This window comes from Pelodiscus sinensis, chromosome 10, assembly GCF_049634645.1.
Source record: "Pelodiscus sinensis isolate JC-2024 chromosome 10, ASM4963464v1, whole genome shotgun sequence".
In the NCBI taxonomy this organism is placed as follows: domain Eukaryota; kingdom Metazoa; phylum Chordata; order Testudines; family Trionychidae; genus Pelodiscus; species Pelodiscus sinensis.
In genome coordinates, this window is record NC_134720.1 from 38,348,487 (window position 1) to 38,364,774 (window position 16,288).

A 16,288-nucleotide genomic window follows, 5' to 3' on the forward strand; every position below is an offset into this window, starting at 1 on the left:
CATCTTAGAGACTAACAAATATCTTATATCATGAGCTTTCATGGGTAAAACCTACTTCATCAAATGAGTTGGAGTGGAAATTACAGAATCCAGAGTATATATAACTTATACTTTAGACAGTGATGAGGCTATGTCTAGACTGGCATGATTTTCCTCAAATGCTTTTAACGGAAAAGTTTTTCCTTTAAAAGCATTTGCGGAAAAGAGCATCTAGATTGGCATGGATGCTTTTCTGCAAAAGCACTTTTGCAATTGGGGCTTTTTTGCACAAAACAATACCGTGTTTTCTACACTGGCCCTCTTGCGCAAAAGGGAGTAGCATAGCATTTCCTCAAACACTGACAATCTTACATGAGATCGTCAGTGTTCTTGCGGAAATTCAAGCGGCCAGTGTAGGCAGCTGGAAAGCTTTTCCACAAAAGCAGCTGCTTTTGCAGAAAAACTTGCCAGTCTAGACGCAGCCTGACTGTAAAAACAACCTTCTGCAAAAGCTCTGTTCTTCTTAACACTGCGTGAAAGAGATGATGCCAGACATGTCTAAGGTTCTACAGCCCACTGCTAGAATATTTCAAGGAATCCCTGTAAATGTTCTCCTTAGTTCCCCATTAAATGTGACATTAAGGATTTGTTATAGTACTGTGGCCCAGATAATAGAGGCTCTGTTGTTGTGTAGCATCTCCAGTAATCATGATCTGGACACATGCACCAGTGGACTTGATTCTTACAGCTCAGACTAGCTTGGTGACTGAGTTTCAGGCAGTGTCATTCTCAGACACCCCAAATGCATATAGTTAAAGAATTCTCTTTTAAGCCTGACAGCCAGCCAGCTAGATGAAAGGGATAAATCTTGCAGTGCTCGGGGCACTTTTGATGGATTTTGGGCAATCCTCAATCCAGTCTTTGTTCCCTGGAAGAGAATAGTTGCAACAAAATGTTTTAAGGGGACTGAACTAGGTTTACTTATTCTACGTGGAGGGAGCGGAAACTGGAATGAATGACTTCTGCTGCATTTAATTTGAGAGTGGGGGAATGTTGAGGGTTTTTTGAAGGATAAAAAAGGTTTCTATCTTCACTTACCTCACCCCCTCAATTGTTTTTCTGTCACTAATTGTGGGCATTTTACTTTTTCTTCATGAGTTAATGTTTACAAATTTTGATTTTTGTTTTGAGGATCTGAAAACCCCCTTGATTCGAACACAGTTGATAATTCCTACAATGAACAAGAATCTATTCAGAATCAGAAAAGCCCTTTGTCAGAGTCTACAGATGAAAAGCCTTCTGAGATGTCTTTACCACTCACTCTTCCCATTGGGACTGAAGACCATCAGATGCTGTTGCCTCTAACTGGTAATCAGTCTCCTTCCTCAGACTCATTGCTGAGATCTGCTGTGACTGGATATTCAGAACCTCAGTTTATTTTCCTGCAGCAGTTATACTGACTTTTTGTGTGAGATGGGAACCAACAAAACAGTTTTGGTAGTGAACGCACATGTTGGTAAAATGAACGTAATCATTCAAGCTGTTGGATTTACTCTTAATCATTCTTTTCAGAGAAGACATTTGGTAATGTATCTACACTGTGTAGTGCTGTTTCTTACTACTTGTTACATTTTGCTAATCTGGAATCATAGTTATTGTAATTGACCACTGACATTAGGAGGAAATACTGTTCCAGAGCACCTGCCTTAAGAATCGTCTGTTAAATAGACATGTAACTGTACTCTGGAGCTCTCCTCCAACGCTTATGCCGAGATAGTCTGTTACAGTGTCATTTGTGAGCAGACTTTCAAGCCATATTTTCATTTCTGTTAATTAAATACCTTAACTCGGAGTTGTGGTCTTTGTAGAAAAAAATTTCATGACCAATTTATTAAACACAGGCTCCCACACTCCAGGACACTGTAAGAGGAGTATATGATGGCAACCAGGCCAGTTCTCTGGTGAAATGTTTTTGAAGCATTATTGGTGTTAAACAGAAGCAGCAATTTGCCAGTCTGAGACTAGATGGAAAGCTTTGGACAAATGCCACTAATAGGGGAGGGAGGCTTTTTCCTTGAGCAATGATTTAGAGTCTAGATAGTATATACAGTAGCCTTTCCTTTTTCAAGGCCTGGATTCACATTCAAAAGTGACAAGCTATAATCTCTCCACATCTCCCAAACATCTAGAGTTTGAAAAAGGAGCAGTCTTCTGCTTAGGACAGGTCAAAAGAGATAATTGATCTGTCCTTCAGCATTCAGCATATTAAGATTATTGTAGGTAAGAATGTGTGTTGAGTAAGCTGTAAATAGACATCAGTAGCACATGTCTGACTTTCATCATTATAGTTATTCATATTGTAGAGCCTAGAGCTTCCAGTCAGGATCAGACCCCTTTTGGTTTAAGCATTTTACAGAGACATCAGAGGAGAGAGATTTTGCCCTGCTGCAGAGTTTATAATAAATGAGCGATACGTTTACTCTAAAAAATTAAGTGAAAGCTAAAAATGAAGGTGTTTTAGTAAAGATTGACCAGAGGCCATAAACTTTTGGGCCACAATAGGCTCTTAATATTCCATTACAGAATTTGGGCAGGTATAATAGAAAAACATTTAATTAAAAATAAATGCAGTGTTTGTTTACTGCTTTATTTCTTATGCCAATAGTGCAGTTTTAGGCAGTTGCTGTCTTTTGTAGCAAGACCTATGTGAAAAAGGGATGTTGTTATGCCAGCTGTGTGGGGTGTTTTTTTCCGTTTAACAGAAACTTGTGCTGGGGTTGGCGCACAGAGCAGAAATTAGTCTGTTCAATTCCTCTTTGTCGCTTCTGTCTGCTCTATAAGGTGCTGAGACAAACTATCCTGCCCTTTCTGCTAAGGGTCCTTCTTAAGGTTTCTCTTGGGCTTTTTACTTCCTCACACCAGTTGGTTTTCACTGAACAGCTTTATGTGGAATCTTTGTGTTGGCATCCATAGTACATGTCCCAGACATGATCAGGGCTTCCTTTTGAGTCTCATGGAAATGAGTTGATGATTTCATGGATCTTTTCATTGGTAATGAAGACTCTTAGTGTCCAGATTCTTTCATTTTCTGCCTAACCATTTGGTAGGATTACCAGCTGTCACAGCCACATATTAGACTGAAATTACATTTGAATTGAAAATTCTGATGCTATATAATTGATTTCCATATTAAGATTAGTAAATACTATACGTCTCTTTCCCATTCTTGATGTCACTTCCTTCTTGAGATGTCCATTGGTCAGCGTGATGCTGCCCAAGTAGATGAATAGGTTTTATTTTCTTGGTAGTTTTGCCTTCTAGGTTTCAAAGATGTTTGTTGTTAGCATGAGTAATTTTGAGCCATGATTGGCCTGTTGTTTTTTGCAAGGTTGTCTGTCTTTATTAGTAATGTTTCCTCAGTGTTATTCAGCACAATATTATCAACAAGAGCTGGCCAAAATATGGCCCATTGGCCAGATGCAGCCCGCCAAGCCAGCAGCACAAAGGACGCTTCAGTCAGGTTCTCTGCCAACCCTCTTCTCTACACCGCTCAGAAAAACTGGGTTCAAGGCCCAGTTTCTGTGAACAGCTGCAAGTCTGAGGCTCGGCACGCTTCCCCCCAGCACAATCTTGTAACTCCCATTGTTTGAAGAACAGGCAGCACACGAAGCACCCAATCTTCCCCTCCGCTTGGGCTCAAAACTGTTCACAGATGCACAAAACCCCACAGCTGGCTGCTCTGAGCAGCCTGCCAGGGCATGGAAAGCAGGGAACCTGCCGGGTTGCTGGTCTGGAGTTGCCCAAGTGTCTCCATGCCAGAGCCTGCCTCTGCCACGCAGCCCTTCCTTCCCCCCCCAAACCTCTGCTTCCCCCATCTCTCCCCTACCTCACATAACCCAAATCCTGTCTCCCATTCTCCAGTCCCAGACCCTGCACCCAAATCCGCTGCCCCAGGTCACAACCACTCCCTTCACCCAAACTCCCTCCCTGTTCCCACACTGCTTCCATATACCCCATTCTCTTTACCCTAAATTCCCTTCTGCAACCAACCATCCCAGATACTGCACCTCCTCCATTAATATCATGGAAGAGTGTGGTCCTTGACCATCTACCACATTCTTGGAGTGGCCTCCCAATAAAAATTATTGACCACCCTAGTCTAGACTTTCTAGACTTTTGCCAACTCCCCATGCTATGCCAGTGTTAGCATTGCTAATACATTGCTTCAATATTCAATCTATGGCAATATTCGGTCTATGCCAAATAGGAGCAGCAATAAAATGCCTTGTTTTATGTTATTGTCCATACTGAACCATTCAGTTGTTGATTGATGGTTTAGCCTTGCAGAGCACCTCATATCTCTGTGTATGGTCTTGATGGTGATTACAACTTTAGCTGGGATTCATAGGACTAAAGAATGAATAGTCCATAATATATGTCTACTTTTGAAAAAAATAATCAGTGAAATTGTTCTGGGCAGTTTGCCACTCTAAATCCTCTTCTGTGCTTGTCCTTAGCTAAATATCTGGTCTACACAGAATCTCTTGGGCCTGAATTAAGCCTGTTTTCTAAGCTTTGCACCCACTGCCTCTTTCAACCCATATAGTAGGGCCCTACAGAAGGCATTCCTTGCAACAGAGTAGTGTATCCCCTCTCCAGTTGTTAAGGTCAGTAAAATCACCCCTTTTTGGATATTCTGATAATGATTCCATGCTTCCACTGGTCGATAGGGAAGAAGTGTAACCATTTAAATGGTTAACATATAAGCATCAGCTTATTGGTTTCTGTTACGGTTACATACCGGTTCCCGCTCCTCGGGTGCCAGCTGTCATCCTGCATTGTGGGCTCTGCAGTATAGTTATACCACAGAGTCCACAGGGAAACTGGCTTCCAGGAAGCAGGGCTGGGAGCTTGTGTGACTCCTGGTGCATTCCGGTTCCCAGCTCTGTTTCTGGAGAGCTGGCTGCGCTGCAGTATAAGGATTATATATAAGTTTTATATTGCAGAGCATGCAGTGCATGTGACTGTTTAAATTTGTAATGGTTATACCATTACATTTTTAACTGATTTCTTTTACATCCCTATTGTCAGGAGACTTTTCTTTTCCCCGAACTATTGAAAACGTCTGTCAATTTCATTAATGGGATGGTATCAAATCCTTTTAGCATTTCTGGAGCGATTTGATTATCTGCTGCTGCTGCTTTTTTATTTGTTTTCAGTTTGCTTATTGTGGGCCTTTACTACTGTCATCTCTTTTGGACTAATGTTAACATCAAGTTGGTCAGGTTTGCATGTTTAAATGGAAGTTTGTTACTGAAGTCAGCTTTGGTCTGTTGAGGCCTTCTTTGAATGCTCTGTCCATTTATTTTTTCTGTTGTACCTTAGTAGTAAACATTTTCTATCTTTGATTTTATTGGCCTGTTTCTTATTCTGAAATTGACATGCAGTATTTTAGTAACTTGGTAAATAGCTCTGATAACCCTAAAGCTGCTAGATCTTCAGTGTATTTTCTAGGGGGGTAAAAATCGTGTCATAGGGAACTGTGTAACTGCTGAAAATCTCAGCGGTTACATGGTTACCTGCACTGCAGGCTCTGCAGTATAAAGTTTATAATGCAGATCTAGCAGGTGCAAGCAGCCCTTGCTTGCCTGGCTACTGGGGAGGGGGCTTTACTGCTGGAGCAAAACCATCTGCCTGGCTTCTTGGGAGGAGACTTCACTGCTGAAGAGAAGCCTCTTCCCCATTGGTTAGCCCTTGCCTTCCTGGCTCCTGGGAAAGAAGCTTCGCTGCCCTCCCCGGGAGCTGGCTGAGTATAACCGATACCATTAACTGATAATCCGTAGTATTTTCATTCATCTGCCTTTCTGTCGCGTTTTACCTCTCATCTGCTTTTGTGCACTCCTCTACATTTTCCAATCCTCTGGTTGATTTTATCATTTAGGAATTTTCTTTTAATACCTTTTCATCCTTTTAATACCATTCATGAGATGCCATATCTCTTGAGTTATCCAGTTCTGTCTGTCTCTCTTGATACCCAACTGTGGCTAGTGCAGTTTGAATCACATTGTAAACCTGGCCGAAGGAGATTACGTTAGCTTCCTTTAAAACAACAGCAAAAAGAAAACCAAGCAACTTCCGATTTCTGATAGCAACACTGCTTAAGCTCCATCGTGATTAGGGGGAATCTTTTTATGCCTCGCCAAGCCAATCTTAAAACTGTCAAGAATCGTTGAGCCACAGAGGCATGTTTTCTCCAGTCAACCAGCACTAGTGATATTAAGTGCATTCTTTGTTGATTGTTGATACCATTTTATCTGTATTGGTACTTTGTGTCCAGGCCTTGGTAAACAGTGGATTGTAAAAGATGCCTCTTAATATTCCTACTCTCCACCATATCTTCACCTGAATTAAAAGGGCTTCATGAAACATTTCTTAGTAGATTTCTTTGAAATCCTCTGAAGAGAGGTCCTTAGTTCCTTGGCATGGCTGTTTTTTACTTATTGCTTTCTTAATCCATGTGTCTGTTTTTGTCTTTGTACCTTTTCAGTGAAATAAACCTTTCATTTTTTTTATTTATCATTTAAAATGTGGCATGTGTAATACTAGTTTTGATTGTTTAATGCTTAATTACAAGTGGTCAGTTTACTGGTGGGGTTACTGGACGTTATGAAGTACAACCAAGTCTCCCCCCTGCCATTGCTTCCTGACTTTCACTCTCTTCACTTTGCTCGTCTCCATCATGTTTATGCCATAGCATTTGCCAGCACCTACTGTCATTTTACACACTGGTTTAGGACATTGGAGAAATTGTTTTAGGTTTTCAGTAGTGCAGTGTGGCTTTTTGCATTCTTTTGAAATCTGTTTTTTCCTCGTAATCTCTCACGGATTCTTTGGCCAACTGGCAATTCTATGACTGAAGAAGCGTACCAAAAAGCAGGGTCTTGAATATAAATGACAAAGGTTTACTCCATGTAACCAGATCTAAGGCAGCAGTTACTGACCAAAAATACAGCAAAGGCATAAAGATGAATACAGTTTTAATAATTAGTTTCGCACAGAAGCAAAGCTCTGCCAGCTCTTATGGTTATACTGCTATTTGGCAAGTTCATCTTTAAATGTATTAAAGTACATCTCTTCTGATGTGTTACTACTTCTTTTCAAAAAAATTAATTTATTCAGAATTACTGAGTAATGCATATATTACCAGAAGAGCAAACTAACTCTGAGAAACACTTTCCTATATAGAACATGCATTCCATAAGAATATTTGTTTCAACAGTTTTTATATTTCTAAAATTTTAGATGACTACAGTATTCTTAAATCTCAGACTTTTAAAAAAAATCAGGGCTTAGATTTATACAGGATCCAGTTTAGATATTTATAGAAGTGACATTTACTTTATATTACTCATTCAGTTTTCTTTATACACAAGAAGATCATCATTTTTACAAGACAATTTTAAATTTCTCTCCACAGAATGCACAGGTTCTGATAAAGTTGTTCTCTTGCAGCAATAATTTAATGGTCTTCACTCTTGAATACGAATTCTTATCCTCAGCTTAGATGAAAATGACTCAGCTGCTGAGTTGATTTCCTTTAAATATATTAATTTAACATGTAATTTAAAAAAATGTTTGGGTGCTGTAGAACTTTGAAAGAGAGCTATACTGTATATCTATGACAATGCCTGGAGTACTTTCCATGCATCTCTCATTTGGAGGCTTAGTGCTCTCAAGTTCAGTTTTGAGCTGGAAGTTGCATCAGGAGGTTTGATGGTCCATGCTTGTGGAATAGGGGGAAAGCATGGACATCTTAAATAGTCTAATGCAGTTAATAGCCGAATTATCCTCTCTGGAAAATGAAAGTGGGAGCATTAAAATTTCTTTAAAAGCTTGAAAAAGACTTCTAGAGAATATCTCCAGTGTAATTGAGATCCCAAAAAGTCCACTAACTTCAATGGAAGTTTTGCCTGAGGGTTTGACTACTCTTGTAAATTTACCAAAATAGCTAGTTATTCCAGAATGGGTAGTTGTACCAGAATAGCTACTCTGCAATAATTATTTTGTTAAGTTCAAAGAGTAGAAAAGGCCTGAGTAAGGATTGAAAGACTGGGCTTTGAGAGAGGCAGTTGGCAAGACTTACAGCAATATGTCTAGATAAGAACTAGTAATCAATTTGGGTTAAGTTATTTTTGAAGTATTTTTCCTGTATGTACAAAGTGTTTTTCCTTCTGTTATGTGTATATAGTTCAACTCTTTTTTATAATCCCATGTGAGGGTTTTGTATATACATAGGTTGCAGTGTTTATGTTAGACTTTTAATAAATTTGTTTTGTAATTTTCCCTCCGCTTATGCCTGGTGTTTGTAGTTATAGTCAATGAGAGAGAATATATCTAACATAACCATCATAACACACTATGCTATTGTCATAACTTTGCCCTTTATACAACTGTATAGGAGTTATTTAGAAACAATATCATTCACTACATTTTCCTTCCAACAAGAAAAACACAAAAGTCCATCACTACAAGGTAATATTTTGAGTGAAAATGAACAAAAACTATTTTAAAATATTACTTACTGTAATTATTTTGAGCAGTGAAAGATTCAAAGCGGTGTGCAAAACAGTGTGGCTACGTCTACACTGGCCCCTTTTCCGAAAGGCGCATGCTAATTTTCAACTTCAGAATAGGGAAATCCGCGGGGGATTTAAATATCCCCCGCGGGATTTAAATAAAGATGTCCGCCACTTTTTTCCGGCTTGGGGAAAAGCCGGAAAAAAGCGTCTAGACTGGCCCGATCCTCTGGAATAAAGCCCTATTCTGGAGGATCTCTTATTCCTATTTCAAAGTAGCTGCCCCTTGCTCTGGCTGGGAGCTTGGCCAAGAAGTGGTGGTAGCAGGCAGGTTCCCAGCAGGAAGCTGCCAGCAGAACTGAGAGATCACATTGCCCTTTCATGGGGTGGGGCAGTCCTGCTTTGCAATTCCCCCCTTCCCATTAATACCCAGGGTCCTCCTCAAAATTAGGCAGGACAAAATAGCAGTTATACTCATAGCATCAGCATGTCTGGACAGCATTGGTTCATCATGCTGCTGTCCCTGTCAGTGGCCAGATTGATGACACACCCTCGGTGTCCTGACCTCGTAACACAGGACTACAGCTAATTGCAGCTCCCCTGCTTGGAATTGCTCCACCTTATGGCATGGAAGCTCAATAGTTAAATTGTCACAGTTAGTTGGTCTTCCTCTGTTACTCTGTGAGAAGATGGATTATACTGATTAAATGAGTGGTCAGAGAAAGATGACAGAAGCTTGAGACAAGTCTGAAACAGAATATCATGTCTCTTCATGAAAAATGACACCATTTAAGCTCATGCACTTTTATCACAAGAATCCTTTAATCATAGTTTGGGCGTCATTACCAAACTTCTGTTTATCTACAGCAGTGGTTCTCAAACTGCAGACCAATCAGCACACATCTGTGGGCCATGTGACATCATCATGACAATATAAGTAGTATGTACATTATATGGACGTGGCCCATATAATACAGAAAGAGCTATATATGTGACCCACAATAAAGTTGAGAAATGCTGATCTCTAGCATTAATTTGTTACAAAACTTAGGTTGGACTCAGTTTGAATTGGTTTTATCTCTAGTACAATTTTCAAATGTATATTGGTGCACTTCAAATTAACTTACTAAAGAAATTACATACTATCATTTTGCTTTGCAAAGAAATAAGCCAGAACTCTGAAGCTGATGAATATAAATGCATCATTTTGCTTTCTTGTTTACAAATGTTCTGCAACTGCTCTTATTGCAAGACTGGCATTAGCATCTTTGTTATCAACCTCCCCATAACTTGGTGTCCAATAGTAATGCCTTTTAAGGCCATGAGAGAGTTCTGCAAGATATATATGTCCGTCTACTTCATATGGATCCACGTCTGTACAATTTGGTTTCAGGCGGCCAGTTTTAATTAAGTCTGAAAATGCCTGAAATGAACAAATGCAAAGGATTTAAATTTGACATTCTTCTAACACATTCTACCAGCCAGAGGCTTAGAAAATGCAAAGCAGAAATCTAGAAGAGGGCTGGGTATCCTCCAGCCCATAGGCTGCAGATAATTCCTCCAGATTAGCCACTGGCACTCAATGGCATTTTAATTATTTGTATACTTTTACTGTCCTGTGATTGTTTGGTATGAGAAGACCATATCATAACTTATTTTATAATAAACATCAATTTTGCAAATAGCTTTTGTGAGCATACTAGCTGTATAAAATGAAGATAAACTATGGAAAGGGTCACTGATGAAGAAAACACTTACCACACAGGTGGCCTCATCCAATTTGTTTCCCCAAATATAAATGTAGGAAAGCACCATGTTTGTTTTCAGTGAATCCGATAGAGCAACAAGTCCTTTTCCACTTATATTGTTGCTCACTACTGCTAATCTAGTAAACAAGAATTAAACAAATTACATCCGTAAATTCCACGCCATTTGGTTCTTACCTCATAAGTACAGCATGTAGAACAAATCATCAACCTTTTAAGGCCTATATAATTCTAATACTCCTCCTCAAGGCACTTCCTTGCTTTAGGTGGTAAAGACTCTTACAATTAATTTCTTCAAACCAGGTGGACCCTGTGCTTGGTGGCCAGCTCTCGTGGTTGGTCTGCTTTGAAGCATGGCCTTGGCTTCTAGACAAGTTAAACTTTGATTCTGGATTGGGGAAGAAGTATTTTTGCTCTGGTGAACCTGAAAGCTTTTCAGAGGCACCAAGCAGACTCTTTATTCGCAAAAACTAATGGCCTCAGGAAATATCTATGATCAGCACTTACATCCAGCCAAAGTATATAGTTTTCTGCAAGACATGGTATTTTATAGGAGAGATTAGGCAATCTCTTGGTGAACCTGAAATAAACTTAAAAGGGATTTTCTTTAAGCCTTTTTTAAGGCCTGAAACAACAAACAAAGACTCTTATTCTTGCAGTGTGTCATTCTGACTTAAATGGCATTCTGTGAAGCAATTAGGATTCTTTTTTGCAAATGCTTCTGCAGGAAAAAGCCTAGATCACAGCTACTCAACATGCGGCCCACAGGTGAGAGTCAAAACAAAACAGGAGTCAATATAACAGTCTTCTGTTGATATGCATTTTAGTAGTTAAATTCCTGGACTGCTATTGCTCAGTAAAAGTGGTGTCATATGGGTGGAAACCTGGGGAAAATACTGCATTTTATTATCAGCAGAACTGACTTAAATGAGGCCTGTGTGTTGTGTAGTTGTGCCTTAATCTTTGTATTCAAGACCATTAGTGTGAAATAAGCTATTTGGATATATATTTGCATGTATATGCAACCACACTTAAGTTGTGGCCCTCAGCATGTGCTGTGAGTGTCATTGTGGCCCCTGGGGCTTCCAAAGTTGAATAGTGCTGGCCTAGACAATCAAAATACTAAATGGGATCAGGAACCAAGATCTGACAGACTGTTCATTAGAGTGACTCAAGATGTGTACTGGCAACCAAATACAATACACAGGAAAATATCAAATAAGATATTGCTAATATCAAAAATATTAGAACAAGCACTTTCCATTAGAATCCACTCTTCTATAGCCTACGGCCCTACTGAATTCACAATACATTGTGGTCAATTCATGATTTCAGCTCTTCAAATTTGAGTGTTCGTATTATAATTGTAGGGGTCCTGACTCAAAAAGGAAATGGAAGGGGTTGCAGGTTATTGTAAGGGGAGTTGCAATACTGCTACCTTTACTTCTGCTCTGCTGGTGGTGCTGCCGCCTTCAGTGCTAGGCAGTTGGAGAGTGGCAGCTGCTGGTCAAGAGCCCAGCTCTGAAGGTAGAGCCACTGTCAGCAGCAGCATAGAAGAAAGTGTGACAAGGTGTGGTGTTGCCATATTTACTTCTGTGCTGTTGCTGACAGATCACTGCCTACAGAACTAGGTGCCCAGCCATCAGCTGCTGCCCCCAGGCTAGCCAACTTTGAAGACAGTGCAGAAGTAAGAGTGACAATATCACGACCCCCCTAAAATTAAGTTTTCTGATTTTCCATGGGTTAACCTGCAGACTCTTTTGGGGAGTTTGATTTATACTAACGCTTGAAGAGTCCTGTTGTACAAAGCCAGGGCTTCACTTAGATAGATGGCGCCATCATCTTCTATCCGGTTTGAATTAAGATCTAGAATTTCCAGAGTTTGGTTCTGTTTCAGCAGTTCTCCCAAAAATTTCACACCATCACGAGTTATTTTATTACTGAAAGAGAAATATTTTTTTCAAAAGGGGGATACTATTGAGAAATCAACAGTGTTACAGGCGGCAAATGCCTCATAGGCTGATGAATCAACTCTTCTGAAATGTACAACTGTTGAAGCAATGTACAGTATGTACACTCTTACTGGATTTTTACTGAAACTGGGAACTATTAACAGGATTACTGGGATTTTTAGAACGCATTCTTTCTATCCATGTGCAGACACTTCCAGTAGTTACAGGAAGCAGGATTAGGTCCTAAATATTACTTTTATTGTATTCTTTCAAATTTGATTGTTTTATATCTTCTGTAGAGTGGCATAATTTTACACAATCAGATTACTATATGCTGTAAAGTAAGTGCTTTTTATTTACTCAAGTGTACAAAACCAGGCTTGTACGCAAGGGGGATGCAAAGGGTGTGAACACAGTCCCCTCAGAGTCCCCCAAATTAGCAAGAGGGGGCTCCACAGCTGTCTTCCAGGTGGTCTACTACACAATCCAAATTGTGGGGAAGAAGTACTCCTCCCCTGGTTGGGGGGGATATAGCACATGGATGTGCTGCCCAGAGGCTTTCCCTGCTGCTCCCATTGGCCAGAATCCAGCCAATGGGAGCAGTAGGATGTGGTGCCTGGGATTGGTGTGGGGGCCCGAAGACAGTGGCCCCCTCACCCTCATACCCAGACTCCTGCACCTCAGCCCCCTCACAAACACCCTCTACCGAGACCCCATACCCCTAGCCTGCTCCTACGCCCTCCCCCCGGCCACGCACCCTACCCCCAGCCTGCTCTTGCATCCTCCGTTGTTTCTGCACCCTCACTCCTGGTCACATACTGAACTCTCCTTTGCTCTTGCCCCCTTTCCCTGGCCAGACATCCTACTTCCTAGCCTGTTCCTGAACCCTGCCTTCCATCCAGACCTTGCCCCCTTCTACACTCCACCTCACAAACAGATCCTGCACCCTCATTTCTCTTTCTGGCAGCCCTGTCCTGCACACTAAACCCTCCCATTTTTATCACAACACCAGAACATAAAGGGTCCACACAATCCACTAACCCTGGAATCCCAGAAGAGTAAATCTGGCTTATGGGAAGTCCTGTCCCTCCCTGTTCCCCAGTGGTGCTGGAGCACCAGAGGAGTGAAGTATCTCAGTTGGGGTCACATCAGTGAGGACTGGGGATTTTGGAAGGGTATTTTTTTCTTCTCATTATTTGTGTGGTCAGTCCCCAACTGATATTTATGTGGGTCAGAGGCCCCAACCCAAAAAAGGTTCCCTACTCCTGCCATGAATAAAGACAATGTTGAAACCTTCTGTGTTGGACATAATATTTTACTCTATTTAAAATGGAGCTTGATAAACTAACATGAGAAAGTTAAAGTGCTTAGTCTATTTAATCATTTAAATTAATATTTCCTTTCTTATTGGTTAAATTAAACCGTTCTCCCTAGCTGCAGCACTAGCAAAATGGCTCAGGCATAATTATGTAATTAATGGCAAGTTTCCATTAGCAAATGGTGGTCCATGGAAAGATTTGCGTTTAGCCAGGTGGTCCACGGGCTACAAAGTTTGAGAACCACTGTGTTAGGGGGATGGGAGAGTGTTGTGTTGCAGGGGGATGGGTGGGCAGGGCTAGTGGCAGTGCGGTAGGACTGTGGGAACAGTGCTCCCCACCTGGCACTGGCCTCACTGAGCAGGTAGAGCAGCAGAAGGCAGATTTGCTGAGGGAGTGGGGGGCCATGGCGGACGCGTTGTCCGCCATGATTCCAGAAGTAATTTCTATAAAACCTTTATTACTGTATAAATGTTTAGTACATTATAGCAAAATCATTTTACCAATCACTCTTTCCACTGAAATTTTTTATTAATCTCTCTTATACACACTCATTGCACCATTATTTTGAACTCCTTTATATTTAAAAAAATCGCAGCCCACATTTACAAAAAAAAAGCATCTCCCTCCCAAAATTCCTGAATACGAGCCTGTATACTAAAGAATTTAAGGCCAGAAAGGACTATCAGATTATCTGTCTAACCTCCTGTATACCACAGGCATCAGCACCTCCTGGCCACTCTTACCCCAAGCCCAACAGAAATACGTAGACTAAGGTATTAAAGCTCTCAGGAGACTAAACTATTGCATGAGAATGGGTAGAAAAGAAGGAAGGACTGAAATGCACTGAGGCTGAGGCTCCTGGAGGCAGGAAAATGTTAAAAGTGAGATACAGAGCTGACCACATGGTACTTAGGAGAAAAAATTCCAAAGGGAGCCAAGCATTTTACCTGAATCTTACAAATTTAGGATGAGAGTTGTCACAGTGGAGGATGGAGTGCAGGAGTATACTTCTCTTCCCTTCCTTCTGTGGCCCATATAAGAGTTATAGCAGGGTTAATCACCTTTTCTGGGGAGGGTGGAGAATGCTGCACCCTTTAAAGTGCGACTGTCAGTTGCTCTTCCATATACACACAAGGCAGAATGTATTCTGGTGTTCCTTGTGCAGTGACAGAGCTCTGCACAACCCTGACAGCCCAGGCTATGGTTTTAATAATGTTGCACACCCTCTAACCATGACTTCCACCCCCCAACTCTCCATCTCTCAGAGAAAAAAAAATCACATTTTTTCTGGAGAGAACAACAGCAAGTATAATACCCCCTTCACATTGTACTGTGCACACTTTTCACCAGCAACAATGCACTCGATTTGTGTAATTTAAACAAAGCAAGAGGGTGATTCTCTTACCAACTGAGATCAAGATATCGCAGGCTGCAGTTTTCATACAACGCATCACACAATCGTTCCACACCAAAATTCTTCATTTCATGTTTGCACAAATGCAGTTCCATAAGACAAGAGTTATTTTTCATCATTAGAGCTGTGTGAACAGTGGTCTCTTCCTAAAAAAACAAAATCTCAGTTAAACTATTATTTTAATATCAAATCTGTTTTAGAGCCAAACACCACTTGTTGCTCTTTGGCCCCAAGATCAAGTACAACTTTCCCTGAAGTAAATGGTAGATTTTTACACACATTCAAAAGCAGAATTTGGCCTTACCTAATCTTCCTTCTGATGTATTACAACTTGATATACAAAAATCAGGGAACAATTTCTTATTCTTATTTACAGCACTCTATACCCTTGCAGTGTAAATTTCAAGCAAGTTTAACAACTACTAATTCTCCCAACTACCTTGATAATTTCTTTTCCAAGTTTCCATCACACAATGTTTTATGACTTGATACAACTCCCATTGATGTCAATGGTGCAAAACAGGTATCAAGAATTATTTTATGAAGAGCAGAAGTCTTGGAAAAAAGGATTTACAATAGAATAAACCTATATCCTATTTCTATATAAGGCATTGACTTGATTTCAAAGTTACCACTTTTGGTAAAGACAATCATTTATAAAGGGCTTCAGTCAGGTAGAAACAATGGAGAAGCCTACAGATTAAAGAGGAGTGACAGACAAATGGGAAGACTCACATAATCATCATTGGGTGTTGTTTTGGGCCCTTGGCATAGTGTGGTGTTTATTCTGGTCCAGATATTTTCAAACCCATGAGTCTAAAATTAGGCTCCTAAATCCACAGTTAGGCATCTATGGTCCTGGCTACACATGAAAATGTTTTCAGTATAAGCCAAAGTGTGAATTTAAATTGATGTAGATATAACCCCTCAAATGGACACTTACCTCATTTTAAGAGTGACCTTTTTTTGTTCTGTTTATATCACTTACGAAGGAGCGCAAACTACACCAAAAAATCCATTCTTATTCTCCATTTCCCACTTGAAAAGCTCCTAAATAAGTACTGATTATCCAGTTGCCCCATTGAAGTCAACTCAGCACTTCAAAAAGAAGGGTGTTTCATGTGCCTAATTTATGATTCAAGAGCTTAACATTAGGCAAGGAGATATGAAAATCTTGGCCTCACAGTCTACAATCCTTTTTGTCTCTTCCTCATGCAGAAAGATTTAAAGTACAACTCTAGCAGCTCTCACACAGGCATATAAAAGGAGCCCCAGAAAGTCA

General features: G+C 40.4%; 2 protein-coding genes across 17 annotated transcripts in view; one reads left to right on the top strand and one right to left on the bottom strand.

Annotated features, from left to right (window-relative positions):
* The window catches only part of MYNN (myoneurin), a 35,084-nt gene extending 19,359 nt beyond the window's left edge, over window positions 1–15,725 (top strand). For all 6 annotated transcript variants that reach the window (XM_006131712.4, XM_014577866.3, XM_075937896.1 and 3 more), the window contains one exon: window positions 1,171–15,725. In XM_006131712.4, coding sequence (XP_006131774.1) covers window positions 1,171–1,439 — 269 coding nt within the window. In that variant the 3' untranslated portion in view covers window positions 1,440–15,725. The remainder of the gene's footprint in view (window positions 1–1,170) is intronic.
* LRRC34 (leucine rich repeat containing 34) overlaps window positions 7,437–16,288 on the bottom strand; it is a 62,579-nt gene continuing 53,727 nt past the window's right edge. For 10 of the 11 annotated variants that reach the window (XM_075937923.1, XM_075937924.1, XM_075937927.1 and 7 more), the window contains 4 exons: window positions 14,998–15,152; window positions 12,106–12,261; window positions 10,314–10,440; window positions 9,775–9,978 (listed from right to left, as the gene is read on the bottom strand). In XM_075937923.1, the coding sequence (XP_075794038.1) occupies window positions 9,775–9,978; window positions 10,314–10,440; window positions 12,106–12,261; window positions 14,998–15,152 (642 nt within the window). Of the gene's footprint in view, window positions 7,575–9,774; window positions 9,979–10,313; window positions 10,441–12,105; window positions 12,262–14,997; window positions 15,153–16,288 lie in introns of those variants that run through there. The other variant, XM_075937929.1, reaches the window with a different exon arrangement.